This window comes from Macaca thibetana, chromosome 14 (genome assembly GCF_024542745.1).
Source record: "Macaca thibetana thibetana isolate TM-01 chromosome 14, ASM2454274v1, whole genome shotgun sequence".
Taxonomy (NCBI): domain Eukaryota; kingdom Metazoa; phylum Chordata; class Mammalia; order Primates; family Cercopithecidae; genus Macaca; species Macaca thibetana.
This window is the reverse complement of record NC_065591.1, coordinates 9,607,553-9,631,283: the sequence shown is the minus strand read 5'-3', so window position 1 is coordinate 9,631,283 and position 23,731 is coordinate 9,607,553. Positions and strand designations below refer to the sequence as shown.

At 55.9% G+C, this 23,731-nt stretch overlaps 1 protein-coding gene across 7 annotated transcripts; it reads right to left on the bottom strand.

Annotated features, from left to right (window-relative positions):
• Positions 1 to 3,760: 3,760 nt before the first annotated feature.
• On the bottom strand, positions 3,761 to 23,377 carry RASGRP2 (RAS guanyl releasing protein 2). Of its 7 annotated transcripts, XM_050757148.1 has the most exons (18): positions 22,380 to 22,502; positions 21,974 to 22,123; positions 20,443 to 20,586; positions 19,660 to 19,762; positions 19,089 to 19,151; positions 18,609 to 18,740; positions 17,677 to 17,827; positions 17,300 to 17,473; positions 17,023 to 17,139; positions 14,476 to 14,757; positions 13,627 to 13,704; positions 13,268 to 13,390; positions 12,840 to 12,955; positions 6,899 to 7,040; positions 6,607 to 6,643; positions 5,714 to 5,893; positions 4,147 to 4,214; positions 3,761 to 3,981 (listed from the first exon to the last, which is right to left on the bottom strand). In XM_050757148.1, exons 3-17 carry the CDS (start codon positions 20,513 to 20,515, stop codon positions 4,153 to 4,155), a joined length of 1,833 nt encoding a protein of 610 aa, XP_050613105.1. In that variant the 5' UTR covers positions 20,516 to 20,586; positions 21,974 to 22,123; positions 22,380 to 22,502; the 3' UTR covers positions 3,761 to 3,981; positions 4,147 to 4,152. The 7 variants fall into 7 exon arrangements, with proteins under 7 accessions (XP_050613105.1, XP_050613099.1, XP_050613100.1 ...); XM_050757142.1 differs by lacking the exons at positions 21,974 to 22,123; positions 22,380 to 22,502 and adding an exon at positions 23,102 to 23,377; XM_050757143.1 differs by lacking the exons at positions 21,974 to 22,123; positions 22,380 to 22,502 and adding an exon at positions 23,102 to 23,376 and having other exon boundaries at positions 4,147 to 4,211.
• Between the last annotated feature and the right edge of the window lie 354 nt (positions 23,378 to 23,731).

Sequence of the window (23,731 nt, the reverse complement as noted above, 5' to 3'; positions counted from 1 at the left end):
TTTTCCAGGAACCCAGGCACCCTCGCCCCTTGCCCCTTGGTTCGGGGCCTTGGGTCCCGCACCCTCCCGCAACGGCCAGCGGGTCTTCGCGCAGCGCAGGGGCTGGGACGAGCCGAAGGAGAGGCTGTGGACCCCGACTTGGGGCGCCGCGGGAGCAGGGCTGGTGCGGGGCCTGGGCCGCAGCGCCCTCTGCCGGCTATGCTCAGGGGCGGGCCCGGGCTTCGAGGAGACTAGAGAAGGGGAACCCGGTGGGTCCACAGCTGCTGGGGGCTTTTTCCAGCCAGTAGCCTGGCCCCCGCCTCCCACCGTCCGGAGGGCCCCTGGCTTGGAGCCCCCAGCACTGAAGAGGAAGGGGCTTTGCTGGGATAAAGACGGAGACAGTGGGGGAAGGAAAGGCAGAGATGGGGGCAGGGTAGACCTAGGACTTGGGGGTTTCCCAGTCCTGCCTCATGGGAATCCCAGAGTTTGAGGCCAAACTCTAAGTTCTGCCTGGAACCCTGGACTGGGGTACGAGTAGGTGTGGGGGCAGGATTGCGGCTGCACATGCCTGGTGACTGAGGTCACCTGGCAGCAGCCCCCTTCTCTGTTCTCCTCCTCCCATCCATGAGTTTCAGAGTTAGAGTGGTGTTGGGGGGCGCAGGTCTCTCCTGTAAGGGTAAATGCATGACTGTGCATCTGTACGAGTGTGGGGGACTGGGGGACGCCCTTCACTCACTCCGCCAATAAAAGTGTACACACACTGGCACCTAGTGTGTGTACCCGGAGGCTGGTCACTGGGCTGCTGAATGAGACAGAGAGTGTGTGTGTGCGCGTGTGTGTGTGCGCGTGTGTGTGTGCGCGCACACGTGCCAGACCATTCTGCCAGCTCACTCCAGGACCCTGATTTCTGTTGCAGGGTCTGTGATATGCACAGCTGGTGGTAGTTGGCACTTCCTTAGCCAGAGGCAACATGCAAGAACACTTACATTCAACCACCAATGCATGCACATCGGGCACTCACAGCCATGCACACCTAGCTGTGAACACTGGGCATTCCCAGAGACACACAAGAGCACTGCAGAAATGCCCCACCATGGTAACACACCCACAGGAAGCATATACTGCCCAAGAATACACACACTTGTGCACACAGGTACCCACACCAGGCAATTAATGCATGCCCAGAACAGGTGCACCCAGGAGACCTGCCCACAGTCATCCTGGACCCCTGCCCAGACACTTTGAAAAGAGTGGTCAGTTACCGAGTAGCTTAACACAGACACCAGTCCCCCAAAGGGAACCTCCTTCCCCAGCCTGTGACGGGGTAAGAGGGGGACCCAGGCTGCAAGGAGTGTTTCCTAGGAGTCGAGAAGGGTGATCCCTAAGCCAGGTCCCAGACTTAGGGCCCACTCTGACCTTGGAGAGACCCTCAGGGCATCCCCACCAAAGCCACTGAAGGAGCCAGAGAATGGAACTGCTGAGTCAGGGCCTATGAATGTGAAATCGCCTCTCTGACCCCACAGCCCACTTTCCTGCCCATCCCCCACTGTTCCTCTTCCTGCAGCCTCCTCACACTCACTCAGACACATACACACACACACACACACACACACACATACACACACCTTGTCCATCCAGGCATCAGGGCATAGACAGAGAGACAGGTGCAATGGTCCACAGAGACAGACTCAGACTCTTACAGAGGAGTCTGGGCAGGGAGGGAGGTAAGTATGAGCACTTGTCTCCTGTCCCCACCCCCAGCTTTGCCCATCAAGGGCAGAAAAGGTCACTGGGCAGCTGCTGCACCTCCCTGCCCCTCCCACCTACAGGGACATCTCTCCTTTCTGCAAGGTCCAAGGTTCAGATTGCCTAAGCATTTGGGACCTGCCACTTCAAGACACACCCCATACTCACACACCGCACACAGGCACCCACCCGATGTGGACAGTTGAGTGATATGCTGAGCACATGCCCTTCTCCCATGTGCAAAGGCCAGTGGGGACACATGGGGGAGGGGAAACACAGCAGATACAGCATGCATGTCTGTGCACACACAGACACATACAACATGAAGCTCAGACACCAAATTCAGACACATGCAACCATGAAAACCGCTACACATCACATCCCGACAGGCAGACCTGGACACACATATGCATGCACACACACACACACACACACCAGGAAGAGGCCAGACTGGAACTACAGGGTGGTGAGGAGAGGAGCTGACTGGGCTGCAGGGATGGAGGCAGCGCAGGAGGCAGGCAGCACAGGAGCGAGCTGCTCTTCACAACACAATCGCCGTCTGTTGTTATAGCAACTCAGCCCCCAAATCGTGAAACGGATATTACAGCCTCAAGAGGGGGAAGGGTGTAGGGGGCTGAGGACAGAAGGAGGGGCAGGGGGGCACCCGATGCAGAGACAGGGCTGGGGGGCCCAACACGGGGTAGGCCTGCAGGAGAGGTATGACCAGGAAAGAGAAGGGAGTGACACAAAATAAAGAATATGCCAGGGGGAGTGGGGTCTCAAAGCAGGGATGGATGTGATGTGGAGAAACCCTGGAGTAGGGGGCCGGGGCATTCATGGGGGAACTGAGGCCATGGCCAGGCCCGCAGATACTGGGCTTTGGAGTTGAAGGTGCTCAGGTCTCCACCCCCAGGACAATCCCACAGCTGCTGTGGGACACCTCCCAGTTTGGGGGACTTAGGAGGTAGCTCCCATTGTCAGGACTGCTGTCTGGAGTCTCCTGACTCCAAGGGCAGCCCGGCCCAGCTTCAAAACCTTTCGTAAACTCCCAGACCAGCCTTAGAAGTGGCCTTAGCCGGCCAGGTGCAGTGGCTCACACCTGTAATCCCAGCACTTTGGGAGGCTGAGGTGGGTGGATCATGAGGTCAGGAGTTCAAGACCAGCCTGGCCAAGATAGTGAAACCCCATCTCTACTAAAAGTACAGAAATTAGCCAGGCATGGTGGCGGGTGCCTGTAGTCCCAGCTACTCAGGAGGCTGAGGCTGGGAATTGCTTGAACCCAGGAGGCGGAGGTTGCAGTGAGCCGAGATCGCCCACTGCACTCCAGCCTGGGAGACTTCGTCTCAAAAAAAAAAAAAAAGAAGTGGCCTTAGCCTTCTTCAGGTAGCAGTGACCCCCAAAACCTCCGTGCTGCAGGCTCAGGAGGGAAGAGCTGGGTTGGGAGAGGCCGCCACCGGAGGCTGAAAGCAGGATCGATATGCATTTCCTCTGGAAGTCACTGTCCTTCCGGCTGGCAGCAGCACCAGGCCAGGAGGCTGCAAGGCCGAGGAGTGCAGCCCCTGCCCTGAGGCACAAGCCCAGCAGAGCCCTCGGACTGCCCAGGGCCCTCCCTCCCTTCCCCCACAGCCAGCAACTCTGCACTGCCCCCCTCCCTCCCACGATTCCTTCAGTGAGGGCCCTGTTACTGGAAGCGTACAAGCAGGGGCTGAAAAGCCCCCTGTCCAGCAAGGGAATTTTGGCCATGGGCTGAAGGCTTTGGGTATGCAAGACCACTGGCCCCACAATTCTCGGGAGCCAAGCCGTACTAGTTTCAAGTTTTAGATGTCCAAGAATCTGGTCTCCTCAAGATCCTAGACCCTCCCCAAGATTCTTATATTCCAAGGTTTTCTGCTTCTAAGATTCTCTCCCCCAAGATTCCAGACACATGAGATTCCAGACCTCCCAAGTTTCTCTTGCTACAAAGTTCTAGCTCCCAAGATTGTCCTCCTGTAGAGTATAGCATCCCCCCACCCCACGGGATTCTAGGCACTGATGGTGAAGGTTAATTACACGGGCCTTTTTATTCCATCTGGAAAATACAAATATTCACAAGAGTCTGTACAACCTTAGGGACGCCAGCCCTGGCCCTGCCCTCAGCTGCATGCCACCCTCATATCCCACCCCCAGCCCCAGTCTCCAGCCCCAACACCCCCAGGCTTCCTGCTCTGGTTGAAGTCTTTTCTCCAAGGCAGGAATGAGTCCTTGATCCAACCACAGCTGGGAAGAGAAAAACAGGTTGTGAAGAAGACACCCCCCTCAACAACAAGGTAGAAGCCCACCTGGCTTGGGGCCATTTGGATAAAGCACCCATTTCCCTGATACTCCCCACCCCCGCCCCAGCCCTCAGTGGGGAGCTCCGGTGCCTGATGTGGGAGGACTCACCATCTATTACAAGTGGATGTCAAAAACCCCATCCTCCACGGTCTGTACCTCCTCCTCACGGATCTCTGCTGGGAGGGGGATTGCTGCAGAACACACTTCCAGGTCCCTGGGACTTTGGCAACCCTTCTTCCCCTCACCACAGGAGGCGTCCACATCATCCCAGAAGCAAACCCATCCACCAAAAATCAATTCCCTGCATGACCTAACGGCTCAATTTTTTTTTGAGACAGAGTCTCTCTCTGTTGCCCAGACTGGAGTGCAATGGCATGATCTCGGCTCACTGCAACCTCTGCCTCCCAGGTTCAAGCGATTCTCCTGCCTCAGCCTCCCAAGTAGCTGGGATTACAAGCACCCGCCACCACGCCCAGCTAATTTTTGTATTTTTGTACTGTAGAGACGAGGTTTTGCCATGTTGGCCAGGCTGGTCTCCAACTCCTGACCTCAGGTGATCCACCCACCTCAGCCTCCCAAAGTGCTGGGATTACAGGCGTGAGCCACCACGCCCAACCTCAGCCCAATTTTTGAGGCTCTTTTTCTATGTTTTCATTTTGCCAGTTTTTTTGCCGCCACAGATTCGTCAGTGCTGTTTGCTTAAATGTCAATTTTGTGTGTATTTCACATTTTAGACCCCAGCACTTCTGGAAGGCTCAATGCAAATGGATTTATCTTTTCCATTTTTGAAGATGTATGCCCTTTGCCTGCCTCTGTTTTTTTTTTTTTTTTTTTTTTGTTTTTGTTTTTTTTTTTTGAGATGGAGTCTCGCTCTGTCGCCCAGACTGGAGTGCAGTGGCCGGATCTCAGCTCACTGCAAGCTCCGCCTCCCAGGTTTACGCTATTCTCCTGCCTCAGCCTCCCGAGTAGCTGGGACTACAGGCGCCAGCCACCTCGCCCGGCTAGTTTTTTGTATTTTTTAGTAGAGACGGGGTTTCACCGTGTTAGCCAGGATGGTCTCGATCTCCTGACCTCGTGATCCGCCCGTCTCGGCCTCCCAAAGTGCTGGGATTACAGGCTTGAGCCACCGCGCCCGGCCTACGCCTCTGTTTTTTGAGGACTTACGCCAGCGTAAACAGTTGTAATCAACTACCTTAGACCCCGGTTTAACATAGTTGTTCCGACTGTTCTCAGCAAAATAATCATTTGGCCAATTGTCATTCAGCAAACTGACCTAAAACCATCAAAGACCCCAAGAGAGCTGCCAGGACATTATCAGGGCAAGGGACTTTCCCCAGAAGAGCCTCCAGAACAGCCAAAAAGGAAAAGGCAAGCCAATGGCTCATATAACACCTTCTCCAATCCTTCGTTAATCCCTCCGACAAAATAAGACTGTAATTGGAATGTTGAAGCCTCTTTCACTATTATACCTCTTTATAAATTAGGGTCTCTCTCCTCAGCCTCAGAAGGTCCAGGGCTCCCTGGCCACTTTCTGGCACCCTTACCTGTCCCTTCTTTATTATCCCACCACAAAAAGAGAATTATGCACTTTGGAATGGCTTCCATCCTGCCTTCTTTGCCCCGATGGCCCTGCATCCCTCCCTCCACAGGCCGGTACAGAATGAGTCCCTCTTACCTGGAGGCCTGGAGCCTCGCCTGCCAGGGCGGGGCAGGGAGAAGCTGAAGGCGCGGTGATGGTGGCTGTGTGTGGGTGAGGGTGAGGGTGCAGACCCCTCCAGGCTTACACTCTGGGCCCTGCGCCGACACTCAACTGACAGGCGATCCTTGCACTGCTTGTGGCAGTTCACACCACAGGCTGGGGGAGGGCAAATGGAGAGCCCAGCCAGGGCCATTGGTCAGAATACCCTCCATCCCATCCCGCAGGCTTGCGCCCCTCCCCAGGAACCTTTGTTCCTGAGCAGCTGCCCCACCAAAATGAGAGTCTCCTTCCAAAGTGTTCTCCTCCTCCTAATTGTCAGTCTATGCCCTCTCCCACGTTCTCTGTTCCTGGGCAGCTGCCTCATCAAAATAAATAGCCTCTTAAAGGCCACTCCGTTCACATTAATCATCTTGCACCTCTGATTTTGTGGGGTTTGGGGGTTTTTTTGTTTTTTGTTTTGTTTTGAGACAGAGCCCGCTCTGTTGCCCAGGCTGGAGTGCAGTGGCGTGATCTCAGCTCACTGCAAACCCAGGCGGAATCACTTGAAACCCAGGTTCAAGCAATTCTCATGCCTCAGCCTCCCGAGTAGCTGGGATTACAGGTGGGTGCCACCACGCCCAGCTACCTTTTGTGTTTTTAGTAGAGGCGGGGTTTCCCTGTGTTGGTCAGGCTGGTCTTTAACTCCTGACCTCAGGTGATCCACCAGCCTCGGCCTCCCAAAGTGCTGGGATTACAGGCGTGAGCCACCGTGCCTGGCCACGCGCCTGCTTTTAAGGTACTTCACTCCTTGGCAATTGCCCCACCAAAATAGTAACTCTCCAAAAAAAAAAAACCACTGCCCAGCAGCCCTACCAGTCATTCCATCTCACCTCGGCATTTGAGGCCCTGCTTGTAGATGCCCAGGATCTGCAATAGAGGAGGGGCGGTGGTGGGAGGTGGGATTTAGAGGTGATGACTCTACTTCTTCCTTCTTGAGGGTGGGACTGGGGCTTTAGGGCCCGCCTCAGGGCCAGGGGCAGAACCGCAGTAGGAGAGACAGATGAAATTAACCAGGTTTTCCAGGCTTGAAAAGGGCTCCGGCAGAGGCGGGGCCAGAAGGGAGGGCGGGGCCGGGGCTGGAGGGGCGTGGCTTGGGCGGTGAGCCGGGAAAGGGGCGCTCACCAGGGCTTTGCAGTGGCGGCAGGCGACCGGGCGCAAGGAGTTGCTCTCCTGGAAGTTGTGTACGAAGCCCATGCGGCCCCCCAGCACAGAGCTGGAGCGCAGGAAATAGGACACCATCTCCTCCCTGCTGATGCAGCCATCCCTGTGGGGAGTTGGGGGGCACCTCAGCTCGGGCCCTCCCCAGGACCATCCACCGCTGGCCTAACCCATCCCACTGTTCCCAGTGTCCTCATGGAACTCCTGATTTTGGACTCCTGGTGCAGAGTAAAGAAAAGGCAGCACTGGACTAGGGGTCAGGCAGATGTGGGAAGTGCCGCTAACCAGTGTGTAGTCTTGGGCCAGTCCCTTTCCCTGGGTTCCTTCTCAGAACAGTTGGCCTGCCCTGCCCACTTCACACTTGGTTTGCAAACTAAAAGGACTGTACTTTCCATGGAACCATCAGCCTCGGGCTCCGGAAGTGTACTGTGTGCAACACCAGTCGGGAGCCCTGGGCAGGGAGAACTCTCTAATGAGTTCTGCGACCAGAAAAGACTGGGAGAAATCGCACCCCTCTCTCTCCTGCATCATCCTGCTGGAAAGACATCTGTAAATCCAGGGTTTCCCACATAACCCAGGGCTTTCCGCGGAAGCCCTTTTTCACCTGTGAATACATTTTAGGGAAAGAATGAGCATGTGTTCTAGACACAGACCTCAGTTCAAATCGCAGCTCTACCTCTCTGCCTCTTGACAATTTGCCAATGAGTAGCCAAGTAATCTCCCTGCCCCTCCGTTTCCTTATCTATAAATGGGTGTAATGATCATTCCTACATTTCATAGGATTTTGGTGAGGATTAAATTAGATAGTGCACGTGAAGTTTTACAACAGTGTCCACACAGATAGGAGGGTCCTCAGCCACCAAGTGCTTTTCCCATCGGGACTGGCCCTCACTTGAGACTCCCACCTGCTGTATGAGGGGTCTCATAATGTGTGATCCAGGTGGTCCTTCAAATCAAGGGAGCATTAGGATAACTGGCCATTTAGAAAAGAAATATAGGGGGGCCGGGCGCGGTGGCTCACACCTGTAATCCCAGCACTTTGGGAAGCCGAGACGGGCGGATCACAAGGTCAGGAGATCGAGACCATCCTGGCTAACACGGTGAAACCCCATCTCTACTAAAAATGCAAAAAAAAAAAAAAAAAAACTAGCCGGGTGCGGTGGCGGGCACCTGTAGTCCCAGCAACACGGGAGGCTGAGGCAGGAGAATGGCGCTAACCCGGGAGGCAGAGCTTGCAGTGAGCCGAGACTGCGCCACTGCACTCCAGCCTGGGCGACAGAGCGAGACTCCGTCTCAAAAAAAAGAAAAAAAAGAAAAAAAATATAGGGGCCGGGCGGTGGCTCAAGCCTTTAATCCCAGCACTTCGGGAGGCCGAGACGGACGGATCACGAGGTCAGGAGACCAAGACCATCCTGGCTAACACGGTGAAACCCCATCTCTACTAAAAAAATACAAAAAACTACCCAGGTGTGGTGGCGGGCGCCTGTAGTCCCAGCTACTCAGGAGGCTGAGGCGGGAGAATGGCGTAAACCCGGGAGTGGAGCTTGCAGTGAGCTGAGATCCCGCCACTGCACTCCAGCCTGGGCAACAGAGCAAGACTCTGTCTCAAAAAAAAAATGAAAAAAATACAGGGCCGAACGCAGTGGCTTACGCCTGTAATCCCAGCACTTTGGGAGGCCGGGGCGGGTGGATCACAAGGTCAGGAGTTCGAGACCAGCCTGGCCAACATGACAAAACCCTGTCTCTACTAAAAATACAAAAAATTAGCCAGGCATAGTGGCGGGCATCTATAATCCCAGCTACTCAGGAGGCTGAGACACAAGAATCGCTTGAACCTAGAGGTGGAGGTTGCAGCAAGCCAAGGTCATGCCACTGCACTCCAGCCTGGGTGACATGGCAAGAGACCCTGTATCAAAAAAAAAAGAAAGAAAGAAAAGAAAAAAATATAAGCCTACCCAGGAGGCGGAGGTTGCAGTGAGCTGAGATCACACCACTGCACTCCAGCCTGGGCGACACAGCAAGACTCTGTCTCAAAAAAAAAAAAAAAAATACAAGCCAACATTCTTCATACTGTGCATGAAAACTAAATTCTCACTGTTCTCACTGGACTTTTTTAAACACTCCTGCAAAAAAAAAACTATAAAATTATCTGAAAAGATATAAGATAGGGCAGGCACGGTGGCTCACGCCTGTAATCCCAGCATTTTGGGAGGCCAAGGCAGTCGGATCACTTGAGGTCAGGAGTTGGAGACCAGCCTGGCCAACATGGTAAAACCCCGTCTCTACTAAAAACACAAAAATTAGCCAGGCGTGGTGGCGGGCGACTGTAGTCCCAGCTACTCTGGAGGCTGAGGCATGAGAATCACTTGAACCTGGGAGGTGGAGGTTGCAGCAAACCAAGATCATGCCACTGCATTCCACCCTGGATGACACGGCAAGAGACCCTGTCTCAAAAAAAAAAAAAAAAGATACAAGATAATAATTTTATAATCTTGAGGGGCTGAGGGCCTTTCTACACAGAACACAAATCCGAGAAGCCAGAAAGGAAAAGACTGACATATTGAGCACACAAAAGTTTTTAAATTTTATGTGGAAAAAGACAATATAAATGACAGACAGGGAGAAAATATTTGCAAACACATTCAACAGCAAAGGGTTAATATCCATTAACAGAGATTCTAAAAATCAATGAGAAAAAGACCAACAAACCCAGTAGAATAATGGACAAGGAATCTGAACAGGCAATTGACAGAAGAAATAAATGGCCAATAGACATATGAAAAGATACCCTACCCCCATTAGTATTAAAGAAATGCAAATTTAACCAAGATACCACTTGCCAATGAGACTGGCAAAATTGTGAAGCTTTTTATAGCATCCACTGTTGGCGAGGAAGTTGGGAAGCAGGCACTCGTACACTGCCGATGGGGGTGCAAACTGGTACAACCTTGTCTGAGGTCAGTTTGGCAGTCTCTCTCCTAATTTAGAATGTGCATATCTTTTGATCCAATTATCCCACTTCTAGGAATTTCTCCTACAGAAATACTGGCCTGAGTGGATCAGTAAAAGGACATTCACGGCAGCCTGGCGTACAATCGTCGTGAAAAACTGGAACAGTCTAACTGTCCATCAGCAGGAGGATGGTTAGGGAAATGATAGACTAACCGGACAGTGGAATACTGTGCAGCTGTTCTAATGAATGAGGTAGTTCTACATGAATCCACATGGAAAGATGTCTGTGATCAAGGGTTAAGTGGAAAACAAGCATGAAGACGAAAAAAAAGCAAAAAGCAAGGCATGCAGTTCTGTCAAGATGGTGATTTTGGGTACGCAGTGGCTCATGCCTGTAATCCCAGCACTTTGGGAGGCCGAGGTGGGCAGATCACCTGAGGTGGGTAGATCACCTGAGGTGAGATCAGGAGTTTGAGACCAGCCTGGCCAACATGGTAAAACCCTGTATCTACTAAAAATACAAAAATTAGGCGAGGCGCGGTGGCTCACACCTGTAATCCCAGCACTTTGGGAGGCCAAGGCGGGTGGATCACCTGAGGTCAGGAGTTCAAGACCAGCCTGCCCAACATGGTGAAACCCCATCTCTACTAAAAATACAAAATTAGCCAGGCATGATGGCAGGCACCTGTAATCCCAGCTACTCGGGAGGCTGACAGGAGAATCGCTTGAACCCGGAAGGCGGAGGTTGCAGTGAGCCAAGATTGTGCCACTGTACCCCAGCCTGGGCAACAAAGAGTGAAACTCCATCTCAGAAAAAAAGAAAGAAAGAAAATTAGCCAGGTCTGGTGGCACGGTGCCTGTAATCTCAGATACTCGGGAAGCTGAGGCATGAGAATTACTTGAACCTGGGAGGAGGCAGAGGTTGCAGTGAGCCAAGATCACGCCATTGCACTCCAGCCTGAGCGACAGAGCAAGACTCTGTCTCAAAAAAAAAGAGGGTGATTAAAAAAAAAAGAAAGAAAAAAGAGAACCCCACTACTACAAGTACCTAGATGCTGTGTAAAGATATATCAACAACTGCTGTAAATGCACAGATAATTTTGTAAGAAAGAAATGGAAACCCCCAAGTTCCAGAAACCAAGAGGGAGCTTTACAATGACGCGGTGAGTTGGGCCCGGTCTCCCTCCTGCTGAACCAGGTGCTAGCTTTTGATACACAACCAAGGCTTCCCCCTCACCAACACACACGTACACACACACACACACACACACACACACACGGTCTGGGGCCTGCAGGAGGTGGAGGGTTAAAGCTGAGAGCGCTGCATGAAGCCGAGGCCTCCATAATCTCAAAGGGTCATCCTCACTGAAAAGGTGGTCTAGATAAAAATCTGCCAACCAACCCAGGGAGAAAACATGGAGCTTAACTACCTCTGCCTAAACTCTGGGAGAAGAAATAAAGCAGCTACGGTGAAAGCCACAAGCAGAATTGGATTTATACTCTAATCCTGTTTGTCCATGAAGCAGACACCAAACAAACAAAATCTCTATCAATGTGCACATGCCTGGGAAAAGAAGACTGGAAGAACCCACATACTGCCAAGCTTAATATTGTCAACAGTGTTTAATCATGGCAACTTCTACCAGCGGAAAAGGAAAGAGGGAACTTTCATTTCTTCCCTTTTTTTTTTTTTTTTTTTTTTTGATTGGCGTGGTCTCGCTCAGTCACCCAGGCTGAAGTACAGTGGTGTGATCATAGCTCACTGCAGTCTCAACCTCCTGGGCTCAAGGGATCCCCCTGCCTCAGCCTCCTGAGTAGCTGGGACTACAGGCACGCGCCACCCACGCCCGAAAAAAATCTTTTTAGGCTGGGAGCAGTAGCTCATGCATGTAGTCCTAGCACTTTGGGAGGCCGAGGCAGGTGGATCACTTGAGGTCACGAGTTTGAGAGCAGGTTGGCCAACATGGTAAAACCCCATCTCTGCTAAAAGTACAAAAATTAGCCAGGTGCGTGGTACATGCCTGTAATCCCAGCTACTTGGGAAGCTGAGGCAGGAGAATCACTTGAACCCAGGAGGTGGAGGTTGCAGTGAGCCAAGATTGTGCCACTGCACTCCAGCCTGGGCAACAGAGTGAGACTCTGTCTCCAAAAAACAACAAAAAAAAATTAATTGTTGTAGAGACAGGGTCTTAATATGTTGCCCAGGCTGGGCTCAAACTCCTGGCCTGAATTGATCCTGCCACCTTAGTCTCCCAAAGTGGTAGGATTACAGGCATGAGCCACTGCGCCTGGCCTCTCATTTCTTACTTTAAACACTTTGTTCACTATAAAATTATTTTACTACCTAGATTTTATTTTACCATGGATTTTTGTAATGTGGAAATAAAAAACAACAGATTTTTGAAATACAGGTAACATTAAAAAATAAATCGACCTGAGATGGACTGTAAATTTTGAATGGAGTTTTGTCTGCTCAGCAAAAATAGGGCATGAATCTGGCTGCAGGGGGCATGTTTCACCTACTTCAGAGAACCAGCTGTTTTTCCAAATTGTCAGCATATGAACTGTTGATAAGCAAATGGGTACCACTAATTATAAACTTTTCTTATCTATTCATTAAAACAGGCTATCCAGGAGTTCAACTTGCCCACACTTCTTGACAGCTGTGAGTTCCACAAATAAAACAGCACTTCTGTAGCCACTGTCCCCAGGCCACGGTCTTTGCAAGACTCAGGTGGAGCCCCCCATCTGTCTGAACTTGTGAGATACCACTGCACCTCCACAGCTGGCAGCCTCTCCTCCCCACAAAAGCAAGTGCCCCTTCCCACACTGGCAGCTTCCCAGGCCAAGACGGTCTGGTTTAGTAACCTTATCTTGCACACAAGAAACTGAAGCCCAGGCAGAAGTGGGCTAGGTTGCCTTCCCTCTCCCCCAGGCCCCCAGCCCTCCTCACTGGTTCTGGTCGAGGTCCCCAAAGGCGCTGAGGTAAGGGAAGTTCCCACGGATGATCTGGAATTCTTCCTGTGAGATGTGGCCATCCCCATCGACGTCAAAGTTCCGGAACACAGACTGGGGCATACAGAGGGACACACAGAGCCGGGAGAGGGGAGAGTAAAGGGGACATCAGGTACTGTCCCTTCCCACATTCCCAGTCCATTTGATGAGGTGTGTCTCAGAGGTCTCTGACACTGCCCCTGTTCCATAGCCCCGCCCCCACCCTACCCATGGGCACCTCAGCCCTGTGCAGATGGCCTGGCAGGCCCTGTGACTCCTGGGGGCTTAGTGCTGGGTCTTGAACAGGACACTCATGCTGGCTTCCAGGGCAGTGCTCCGGCAAACTGGCCTCTCCCCACACACTGCTCAGGCTCCGCAGGAGCTCACCTCCACCATCTTCTCGATGTGCTCCACCACGAGGGCCTGATCCAGCTTAGGTTTGGCAGCCGAGGTCCACTCCTCCAGCACCGGGGGCCGAGGTGGTGGGGTGCAACTCGTGGGGCTGGTTGGCTATGGAAATGGTCAGGCCTAAGCTAGGGCCAGAGGCAGGGGGAGCCCAGAGCCCAGGGGAACAGAGAGGGGAATCCCTGGGAGAGGGAAGTCTGATCAACACTGTGCCCTGCCCCCAGGATGCCTCTGTCCTACAAGAAGGATGGTGAGGTGGCTGCTAAGAGCTCTTCCCGTCCTCACATCCTGGGATTCTCAGGAGGGAGGGGCAGAGTGGAGAGGAGAGAGTACCCCCTCACCGAGGACTTGGAGCGCGGCTCCCGCTGCAGGGACAGTTGGTACAGCTCATCCTCCGTCTGATACTGATCCAGAGACACCTGGGACATACAGGTCTGATCACACCCACTGGCCCCTGCCCATGGCCACAGAGCCCAAGGTCAAAGGTCCACCTAGAGGCCACAGCTCAGCCCAGAGCTCGGGTCAGAAGCTAGACTCAGGACAAAGCCTGGCTTAGAACACAGCACAGCCACCCCACGCCGTCCCAGTGCACAGATCAAACCACAGCATGGCCCCAAACCTTGAACATGACATATTGCCAAGATGTCAGGGAAGAAGCTAGGTCAGAACCCAGCCGCAAGCTCTGCTTTCAACCCTGATCCTGTCCAGAGCACAAAAGCAGCTAAGAATCCACTCCAAACCCTAACACCTAAGCCCCAGCCCAATGTCTAGAACCTAGTCTGGATCTAAACCAGAACCCAACTCCCACCCTAGACCCCAAGACCAAGTACAAAGCCAAGCCCAGAACTTCACTCCCAGCCCAGGGCCATGCTTAGAAACCACCCCTGCCCGCAGAATGCAGAGCTTGGCCCAGCCCTAGAACACAACCCACTGCCAGAACTCAAACCGGGACCCAGGCCCAGTTCAAACTGCCCACAGTCCACATGCCAGCCTGGAGATCAGACCTCAGTCCACAGCCCCAACCAGAGCCTGGACCCCTCCTCAGCATCCACTCCAAACCCCAGAGCCCATGCTAGCTCTCAGTTCCCTGGTCAGAACCCAGAGCCCCAGGCCACGCCCACCACCGGGACCCGGGGAAACTGTCAAGCCCTGGTGCCCAGCTCCCCACCTCCCTGCCCCCTGCTCCTCACCGTGAGCAGGCTCAGCAGGTCGGGGTTGGCCTGTACTGGTGGCCGCAGGCTGGTCACCATGGCCAGCTCCTCCAGGATGCTAAAGAGCTGCTTCATCTTGGCCCCGTTGAGCCGGGTCCGGGCTGGGTCCAGCCAGTCAGGCAGTGCCAGCTGCAAGGCCACCAGGTCCTTGAGGTGCACACCCAGGATAGGGAAGCGGAAGCCCACACAGGCTGCCAGCCGGCGCCGGTAGTTGCCATAGTTGCCTGTCGCCGTCACTAGTTCTGTGAGACCCTCCCAGAGCTGGGGGACAAAGGGCAGAGGGGTCATACCCCCACAACTATCCTCCCTATCTCAGCCCTGGAAATGTAGGAGTGAGTGAGGAGGAGTCAGGGTCAGGGACAGGTGAAAGAGTAAAATTCTCCCTTACTGTCCCCCAGGACCAGCTCTCTCAGCCCCTGGGGATTGAATTCATTGCCATTAATTCGAGGTAATCCTCACTGCCAAAAGCACCACACCTTTAAACCAGGCCTGGACGCAGAGTATCATCAACATTTAACAGGAGAATCAGAGGCTCAGGGAGGCAAGGCAGCAAAGGACAATGACCTGGAAGAACGTACTCAGCCGCCCCATCCAAACAGCAAAAACTGGAAAAACCAGCCGGGCGCAGTGGCTCACGCCTGTAATCCCAACACTTTGGGAGGCCAAGGCAGGTGGCTCATGAGGTCAAGAGATGGAGACCATCCTGGCCAACATGGTGAAACCTCGTCTCTACTAAAAAAATACAAAAATTAGCCAGGTGTGGTGGTGCATACCTGTAGTTCCAGCTACTTGGGAGGCTGAGGCAGGAGAATCGCTTGAACCCAGGAGGAGGTTGCAGTGAGCCAAATTAGCGCCACTGCACTCCAGCCTGGAGATACAGCAAGACTCCGTCTCAAGAAAAAAAAAAAAAGGAAAGGAAAAACCCCAACATTCAACATAGAATCAATACATAAACTGGGATAGGCTGGGCGCGGTGGCTCACGTCTGTAATCCCAGCACTTTGGGAGGCTAAAGCACGTGGATTGCCTGAGCTCAGGAGTTCAAGACCAGCCTCAGCAACACAGTGAAACCCTGTCTCTACAAAAAGTTGGCCAGATAATCTCAGCTACTCAGGAGGCTGAGGCACGAGAATCACTTGAACCCAGGAGGCGGAGGTTGCAGTGATCTGAGGTCTCACCACTGCACTCCAGCCTGGATGACAAAGAGAGACTCCATCTCAAAAAAATGAATAAATGAATTGGGGTAGACATACAATAAAATATTATATGGCAATGAAAATGAAAAAACAATTGTTCCACATAACAGAATGAAAAGACTCTCAGAACCATGTGGAATGAAAGAAGCAAGACATAAAATAACACAAACAACATTCCATTCATAGAAAGTTCAAAACAGACAACAAAAAGCCCCACATTGTTTTGGACCGCATACCTACGTGGTGAAGCTATAAAGAAAAGCAAGATCATCATTGCAAAAGTCGTGGGAAGGGAGTTATGCTGTAAAGTGTTGGGCACTTGGGAGCCTGGCAAGGTTCTACTTCCCAACCTGGGCAGTAGTTACACAGCGTTTTCTGTACAATTTTTCTTTAAACGATTCATATGTTTGTATATACTGTTTTGTTTTTTTTTTAGACGGAGTCTCACTCTGTAGCCCAGGCTGGAGTGCAGTGGCACGATCTTGGCTCACTGCAACCTCCGCCTCCCAAGTTCAAGCAATTCTCCTCCTGCCTCAGCATCCCAAGTAGCTGGGATTACAGGCACCCACCACCATGCCTGGCTAATTTTTGTATTTTAGTAGAGATGGGATTTCACCATGTTGGCCAGGCTGGTCTCAAACTCCTGACCTCACATGATCTGCCCACCTCAGCTTCCCAAAGTGCTGGGATTAGAGGCGTGAGCTACCACGCCCAGTCTCATAAGTTTTTATATACTTTTTTATATGTGTATTACTCAATACTTCAAAAATAATAATAAATGAAGGACAAGGAAAAGAAGAAAGTACAAGTGGCAAGGCATAATGGCTCACACCATAATCTCAGCACTTTGGGAGGCCAAGGTAGGTGGATCACTTGAGCCCAGGAGTTCAAGACCAGCCTGGGCAACATGGCAAAACCCCATCTCTACCAAAAAAAAAAAAAAAAAAAAAATTAATAATAATACAAAAATTAGCCAGGCATAGTGGCGTACACTATAGTCCCAGCTACTCAGGAGGCTGAGGTGGGAGGATCAATTAAGCTCAGGAGTTCAAGGCTGCAGTGAGCTTGTGATTGCACCACTGAACTCCAGTCTGGACAACAGAGAGAGACTCTGTCTTAAAAAAAAAAGTACTAGTTTTGGGGTCCATGACGACCTGTGAGCCCCCAGTCTGCTGTTGCCATTGTGCAAACTGGGAAAAGCACTTAACCCCTCTGAGCCTCCATATCTGTATCTGTCAAATGAGGACAGTTGTGCCCAGCCCCCAGTGCTGCTGGGAGGACCCAGTGAAGACAGATCTGGGAAGCACCTGCCCCTCCCTAGTCCCAGGCACCTTGATGGTCTCAGGGCTAACGTGGCTGTGGGTCTCCTTGAGGCGGGAGATGGAGCTGTGGCTCAGGCCCCCGACCACTGCCATCAGCGTGTTGAAGTTCTGCAGCTGCAGCAGCTTCTGGAAGGCAAATGGGGAGGCAGAGGCAGGGAGTCACTGAGTGGGCCCAGAATTTGGCCCAGCCTTTCTGGAGAGAAGGCAGTGGGTTTAGGGGAAGGGAAGGGTTGGCCTGACCAGCATGTGGGGAGGTTGGGAGACACAGGGAGGGAGGGACAGGCACCTCTGCCACGTGGACAAAGTGTGTGATGACCAGGGCCCGCTGCGGGGCTGTAGGTTTGCTGAGGATCATGAGCTGCACCCACTGCGAGACGCTGTTGAAGAGGGAGATGAACCGCTCCAGGACGGGGTTGTCCACAGTGCAGCCGTGAGTCACAAAACTGTGATAGTCCTGAAACTGGGGGCAGGAGGAGTGGCCTCAGCACCTTGCCAGCCTCTCCCCTCACTGATGGCCACTCCTCCTCACTCTCCAGCTGACCTTCAGTGGTTGCACTGAAACCCCTGATGCACCCTGTGACCCAGCCTACCCCAGGGACCCTGCCCCTCCTAGAACCCCCTTCCAGCCCACATTGGACCACTGCCCCCACCCCCGGGCCGCACCAGGATCTTGCAGAAGGAGCGATACTCCAAGTAGGTGAGATGCTCTGCCAGCTCCATGGGCTCCAGGTGGTCAAACAACAAGGACATCTTGCGCTTTTTCTGTCCCACAGGGTTCCGCTGAGTCACCTGCCGCTTCCACTTGTAGGTAGGGCTGGGGGGACAGGAGTAGTGAGCCCTTTGCTGGACACTCACATGCCTCGTGGCCCCCCACTCACACAGACACACCATTCACACTGTGAGGACCTACACAATGCGAGGCAGTGTCCTAGGCACGAATGTTCCCAGTCCCAGCAACTCCTCCATATCTCCCCCAACCCCATCATGCATTCAACACACGTTTATGAACAACGTACTCTGTGCCAGGCACTGTGCTAGGCGCTGGGAATACAGAGATGAGTAAGACACGGTTCCTGCCCTCGAGGAGCTCACAGTCTACTGAGGGAGACAGACACAGAAACACATGATCACAAAACAGCGTGACACATGTACAGAGGTCTTTGTACAGGAGTCTGTACAAAGTGCCATGGAGAACAGAGGAGGGAACGACAAATTCTACCCTGGAAGAGCCCTGAACCCTCAGAGCCCGTGGAGACTTCGTGCCTGAGCTGAGTCTTGGTAACACGGGGGAGGCAGCAAGGGGATGATATGAGCAGAACACCATGGTGGGAAAGGACTCGGGAGCTCAGCTGACGGGGAGGCGACCCAACGCAGCTACAGGAGGAGGTGTGTGGGATGGGCGGTGGCAGTGGAAGATGAGGCAGGAACGCCAAGCTGCCCAAAGAAGGCATATTGAAGGCAATAGGGAGCCATGGAAGGTTTTTAAGCGAGAGAGTGACATGACCCTCACTCATTCAGTTCAACAGACATTTATTAAGCACAGATGGTATAGGATACTGAGTGCCCCCCCAGCCCTCTGTACTCCCCCCACGCACACGCTGTCTATGTCGATGAGGCTGCTGTGCCGCCGGTTCCCTTCTTGGTCTAGCAGAGCCTTCAGCTCCTTGATCTGCTCAGCCAGCTCCGGGTTCAAGTCAAACTCCGCCGGGAAGGCAGAGATCCAGTACCTGGAGGAGAGGGGAGTCACCCAAGACAGTCCTTCCCCCACCATCACCCAGCAGGCTGCAAGGAGCTATTTGAGATTGTAGTCACCCAAGGAAAGAGAGCCTTAAACTATGGTTCCAGCTCTTTCCTTCTCCAAGTGTACATTAGAGCCTTTAGACAACCACCCGCACTGCACAGAAAATTAAGGCCCAGACCCAGGAAAGGGTGAGCCTGTGGCAGCACAGCCCACCCAGACAAACCAGGGTTCAAACCCACTCCCGGAAGCAGCGCCCTGCCCCCTCCTCCAGGCCAGCCTGAAGCCAGAGAGAAGGGAGAAAGGGAGGGGCCAGAGCCCCAGGGGAAAGACTCACCTGACGAGGTGGCACGTTTTCACCTGCAGGGAATTGGAGTTGTCTTTCCGGGATTGTTGGTAGGTGAAGGAGAGAGTTAAGGAGGCCGCTTAACTCTAAAAAGGGAGGCCCGAGGGGAGGGAGGCTGGGGGCGGGGCCTGGTTCTAGGAGACACGTTCTAGGGATGGGGCCTGCGCTCTGCGGGAATGCTGGGGGTGAGACCTGCGCTCTGGGAAGGGTTGGAGGTGGGGGTGGAGGACTAGGTGCTGAGGGAGGCTGAGAGCAGAGCCTGGCCTCTGGGAGAGATAGATGCACGGGGCGGACCCAAGCCTGGAACAGGGGCAGGCCCTAGACTCTAGGGAGGAGGAGGGCAAGGCCTCGGCTGGGGACAGAGGCTGGGGACAGGGCCGAGTCACCAGGAGCAAGGAGGGGGCAGAACCTAAGCCCTGGTTGGAGGCTGGGGCGACGCCTGAGCGCTGGGATAAAGAGCCGCCTATACTTAGGAGCCAGGCTCATTCTGCGCCTGGGCTGGGCAGAGGGGCTGCGCATGGGCTCCGACGGCGGGGGTCTTGGCAAGGCGGGCGAAGGATATATGTGGAGCAGCTTGGCCGCCAGCTGAGAGGAGGGGATGTACCAGGGGTGCATCATGAGGAACATGCGCACCAGCTGCGGGTCCCGTACCTTCCCGGAGTCATCTGACTCCGAAGGGTCAAAGACAGGCGGCTGAGCTGGGTCCGCAGCGACCATGCCTCACCCCCACCCCGCAGCCCGCTGGGTATCGGCCCTTCGGGTGCATGCTCGACCCCGCCCACCTCCTGCTTGCCCAGGACTCCGAGAGCAGGAGGCTAATTAGAGAGGAAAGGTGGGGTGGGCGAGGGATAGGCAGGCCCTGAGGACTGGAGGAGAGGAGCGCCCGAGCCGCCCACCGTCCGGAGGGGAACCAGCTGGGGCGGAAGGAGCCTGGGTTCCCAGGGGTCAAGAATCCAGAGGTCATTTCCTGAGCGCTTGGGGGAAGGGGCACCCCTTCACCAGATAAGCCGCCCCCCATTAGCCGGAAACAGCTCCCAGGCCGGAGATAGAGAGTTCCTCCGGATTCCCCAGGAGACAGATAATGCCCCTCAAGTGTCAGAGTCAGGGACCCGGCTCTCCCTTCGCCGCCGCTGGCGAAGGCTAGAGAAGGGAAACCTCATCTGTCTGAAGGGCGTGCATCTCTTTGCCCTGCGATGCAGAGGAGGCTTTAGTTAAAGAGACTGCACGCTGCGGAGCTGGGTGGGTCCGGTCCAGGGCTGTGCCCTGGATGGTGCCTGGGAGGCAGGGACCCGGGCTCAGACTCGGGGCTGGGCTCAGGCTCCGTGTGCCCTCCCGAGCCACTCACCGAAGGCTTCGATGCACCCGCGGAGCAGCTCCTCCACCGTGCAGCCCTTGTCCAGGTCCAGAGTGCCCGCCATGGCCGCCGGCGCGGGGTGGGCTGGGCTCAGACTGCGCTCCGGGAGCCTCCCACCGGTCTCGGACCGAACCCCTGTCCCGGGAGAGGCAGATAGGGAGTCTGCGGAGGCGCGGGCGGGGGAGCGGCCCCGCGGGCAGAAACGGGGCGGGGCGGGCACGCCCCCTGCTGGGCAGGGGCGGAGTTGTCCGCCGCGGCCACTCCCGGGGTTAAACGGTCTGGCCCGGGATGGTGCAACCCGCCAGTTGGGAAATGGACCCGCGGACAGGCTTCCGGCCCACCCTCGGAGTCGCGGGAGGGCCGAGGGGCTTCATGAGGACGGGGGAGCCAGGATCCCAGGACTGGCTGGCGCCCAGGCCCCCGCAGGCCCCCTTCTCCTCGCGTCCTCTCCCCAGAGGCACCTGCAGCACCCCGCAGCTCGGCTCTGCACCCCTCCCGCTTCCCTCCCTCCACAGCCTCCCTTCCCCCGCAGGGTTATTTTGGGAACCCGGAGCCTGAGGGGACCTCGGAGGAATTTCTCCCTGGTATGGGAGGAGGGAGGAGAGAACCCAGGCGTCCTGCCCGCCTCCCCTCTTCCCGAGAGCCCGGGAAGGCGAGGCGGGGCTGCGGCAGCCCCCAGGGGCCTGCCCTAGGGGAGGCGGACTAGATGGGAGAGGAACATTCCTGGGGCGGGGGGAGACCGCTGCGGCCCGGAGGCGTCAACGGGAAGCCTGAGCATGGGAACGGAGCGCTCCCAGGCCACCTCCGCAAAGATCCCAGGGGTCACGGCTCAGCTCGTCCACAGGCCCTCTTCCTCCCTATCCCCGGCTCCTGACCCCGGCCCTGGCCCCGCACAGGCGAACTGTGAGCGCGCACGGAGCAGGGCGTCCAGAGGAGGGCGCTCGAGCCGGGGGTGGCCGGTGGGTGCATGACACCATTAGCAACTCCGGTCACTGGTCATACGCACCCTGGCAGGGGCAAACACTCCACACCCAAGTTATTCGTCGGAGGCCGGGGACCTACATGGAGGTGCAGGCGCCCGCACTTACACGCACCGGGCCACAGGCACCAGCCTCCCATCCTCCGTCTCTCACACACAATGGTACCCACACCCCGTGCACACCTGCACGAAGGAACCCTCAGGCACACATACCCGGTTCGTCTACCCCAGAATGCAAACCCGTGGACGAGGTCGCCTCCTGGACCTGCTGTTCACTTGAGCCAGGCCAGCCTCGAGTCCCGCGGCCACACAAGCGCTGACATCCTCACACGTGTGCACACACGCAAGGCAGTGCTTCTCCACGCATGTACACTCCCACACACATGCACACACCCCCATGGGTGCGCACGCCCATTCCATCGCCCCCCTCCCATCTGCGATGCAGGGCCCGCCCTGCGGTCCCAGCGCCCTGATTCCCTTCACTCCCAGATTTTGGCAGAGCCTTGCCCCACGGAAAGGTACCCTGGCCCTACACATACTCACTCCCCCAGGCTGGAGGACGGAAGAGCTCCTGTACAGAGTTCTCAGGTGGACTTTTCCTAGAAGCCACCCAGAGCCGTCCCCGCCTGGCTCTGCCGCCTCCTCGTGTGACCTTGAGAATCACTTGGCCTCTCGGAGCCTCAATTTTCGCATCTGTCAAATGGGGGTTCACGGGGGAGGACCCCGATGGACCGTGGCTAGGAAAAGCCAGATGCGCAGCGGAGGTCCTCCGCCCTCTGGGGATCCAGGGCGCCTTAGCTCTCGTGGCCGCTGCCCCCTCTCCCCGACCCGGGTCGCAGACTCCCCACCCGCCCGCCGACCCCAGCCCGCCCGCGCCACCCTGGGGGGGTCCCTGGGGGCTGTGCCCTCTTCTGCCTAGCGCCCGGCGCGCGCTCGCTCGCTCACTCACTCTTGGGACCTGCCGCAAGGAGCCCGCACCGGCCCGGCCGGCCCCACCTCCGTGCGCTTCCGCCCGCCGGCCTCGCTGCGGCTGCGGCTCCCGCCCGCTCTCCGCGCCGCGGCCCCGCTCCCCGCCGCCCCGCCCCCGCCCCCGCGCCGGGCCGCCCCCTCGCCCCTCCGCCCCTGCGCCGGGCTCCGCACCGCCGGCTGCGCCACCCCCACCGGGGGCTCCCTCTCGCCCCGCACGCGGCGGTCCCTGCGGCAGCTTAACCCCTCCCCTGCCGCGCCGCCCGGGAGGCCAGGGCCGCGGGTGGGGGGCTGCGCCATTGGCTGCCCCGAGGGTGGGCGAGCGCAGGCCCCGCCGCCCGGGACGCGGAGGGGGGACCGAAACGAAGAGCCCCTCCCCCAACCCCGGACGCCCCAGTGCCCCCCGCCCTGCCTGGGTGTCGGGCGGAGGAAGCCGGGAGGGGCAGGAAGCGGACTGCGGTGGGGAAGGGGCGCCCCGCCCAGCCCCCAGCCCGGGTTCCTGTTTTCGAGACAAACCGTTCCCACGGGGCTAACCCGGCCCGGGACCGGGCGTCTTCCTGCAGGCAGCGGGAGGCACAGGCCTAGTGGAGGTCGGGGGCGTGGGGACAGCGGGTCCTTGAGATAGTCTGGGGGAGGGGCTAGGACAAGATGGGAATATTTTGGGGAGAAGGGCCTGTGGGGAGCGAGGAATGAAATTGTGGCTACCTGGAGACGTGGCCTTGATGTCTAGGCATGGGGGCGGGGGGCCCAGTTCACACAGGAGGAACGGAGCCCCGGAAGCCTGGCTTCCCACAGGGCCGAATGGAAAGGGGCAGCCGCATGTGTCGGTGGGTTCTCCGCAGCTTGGAGACTGGGGGCCTGGATGCCTGGCCAGCAGGGAGGAACTTGGGAGAGGCAGCCGCAGGCGGTTGGGGTCCCCACTAGCCGGGCCTAGGAGAGCGGGTAACGGTTTCCGGCCATTTGGCTTCACACACTCGCTGTGAAACCACCGACCCCAAACCTCCCTTCCGAGGCGTGCCCCTCCCAGCCTCGGGGCGGGGGAACCAGGACCGCCCCCGCACCTCAGTCTTGATAATGTAAGACCTAGAAACAGGCCCTTTCTATTCCTTAGTTTCCCCATAATGAGGGGGTGACATGGCCTAGCCTAGGCAGTCTGCGAGTGTTCCCTGCCCTACCACTCCCCCGACTTTGGATCGAGCGCAGCCACCTGCTAAGAGACCCTTAAACGCCGCAGTAGGGCGGGGCTAAGGGCGGAGCCAAGAAGGCGCCGAGCATCCTCTGCTTCCTCCCCCTCCTGGGTCCTGCCCTCGACAGCGTGGATCCTCCATGGTCCGG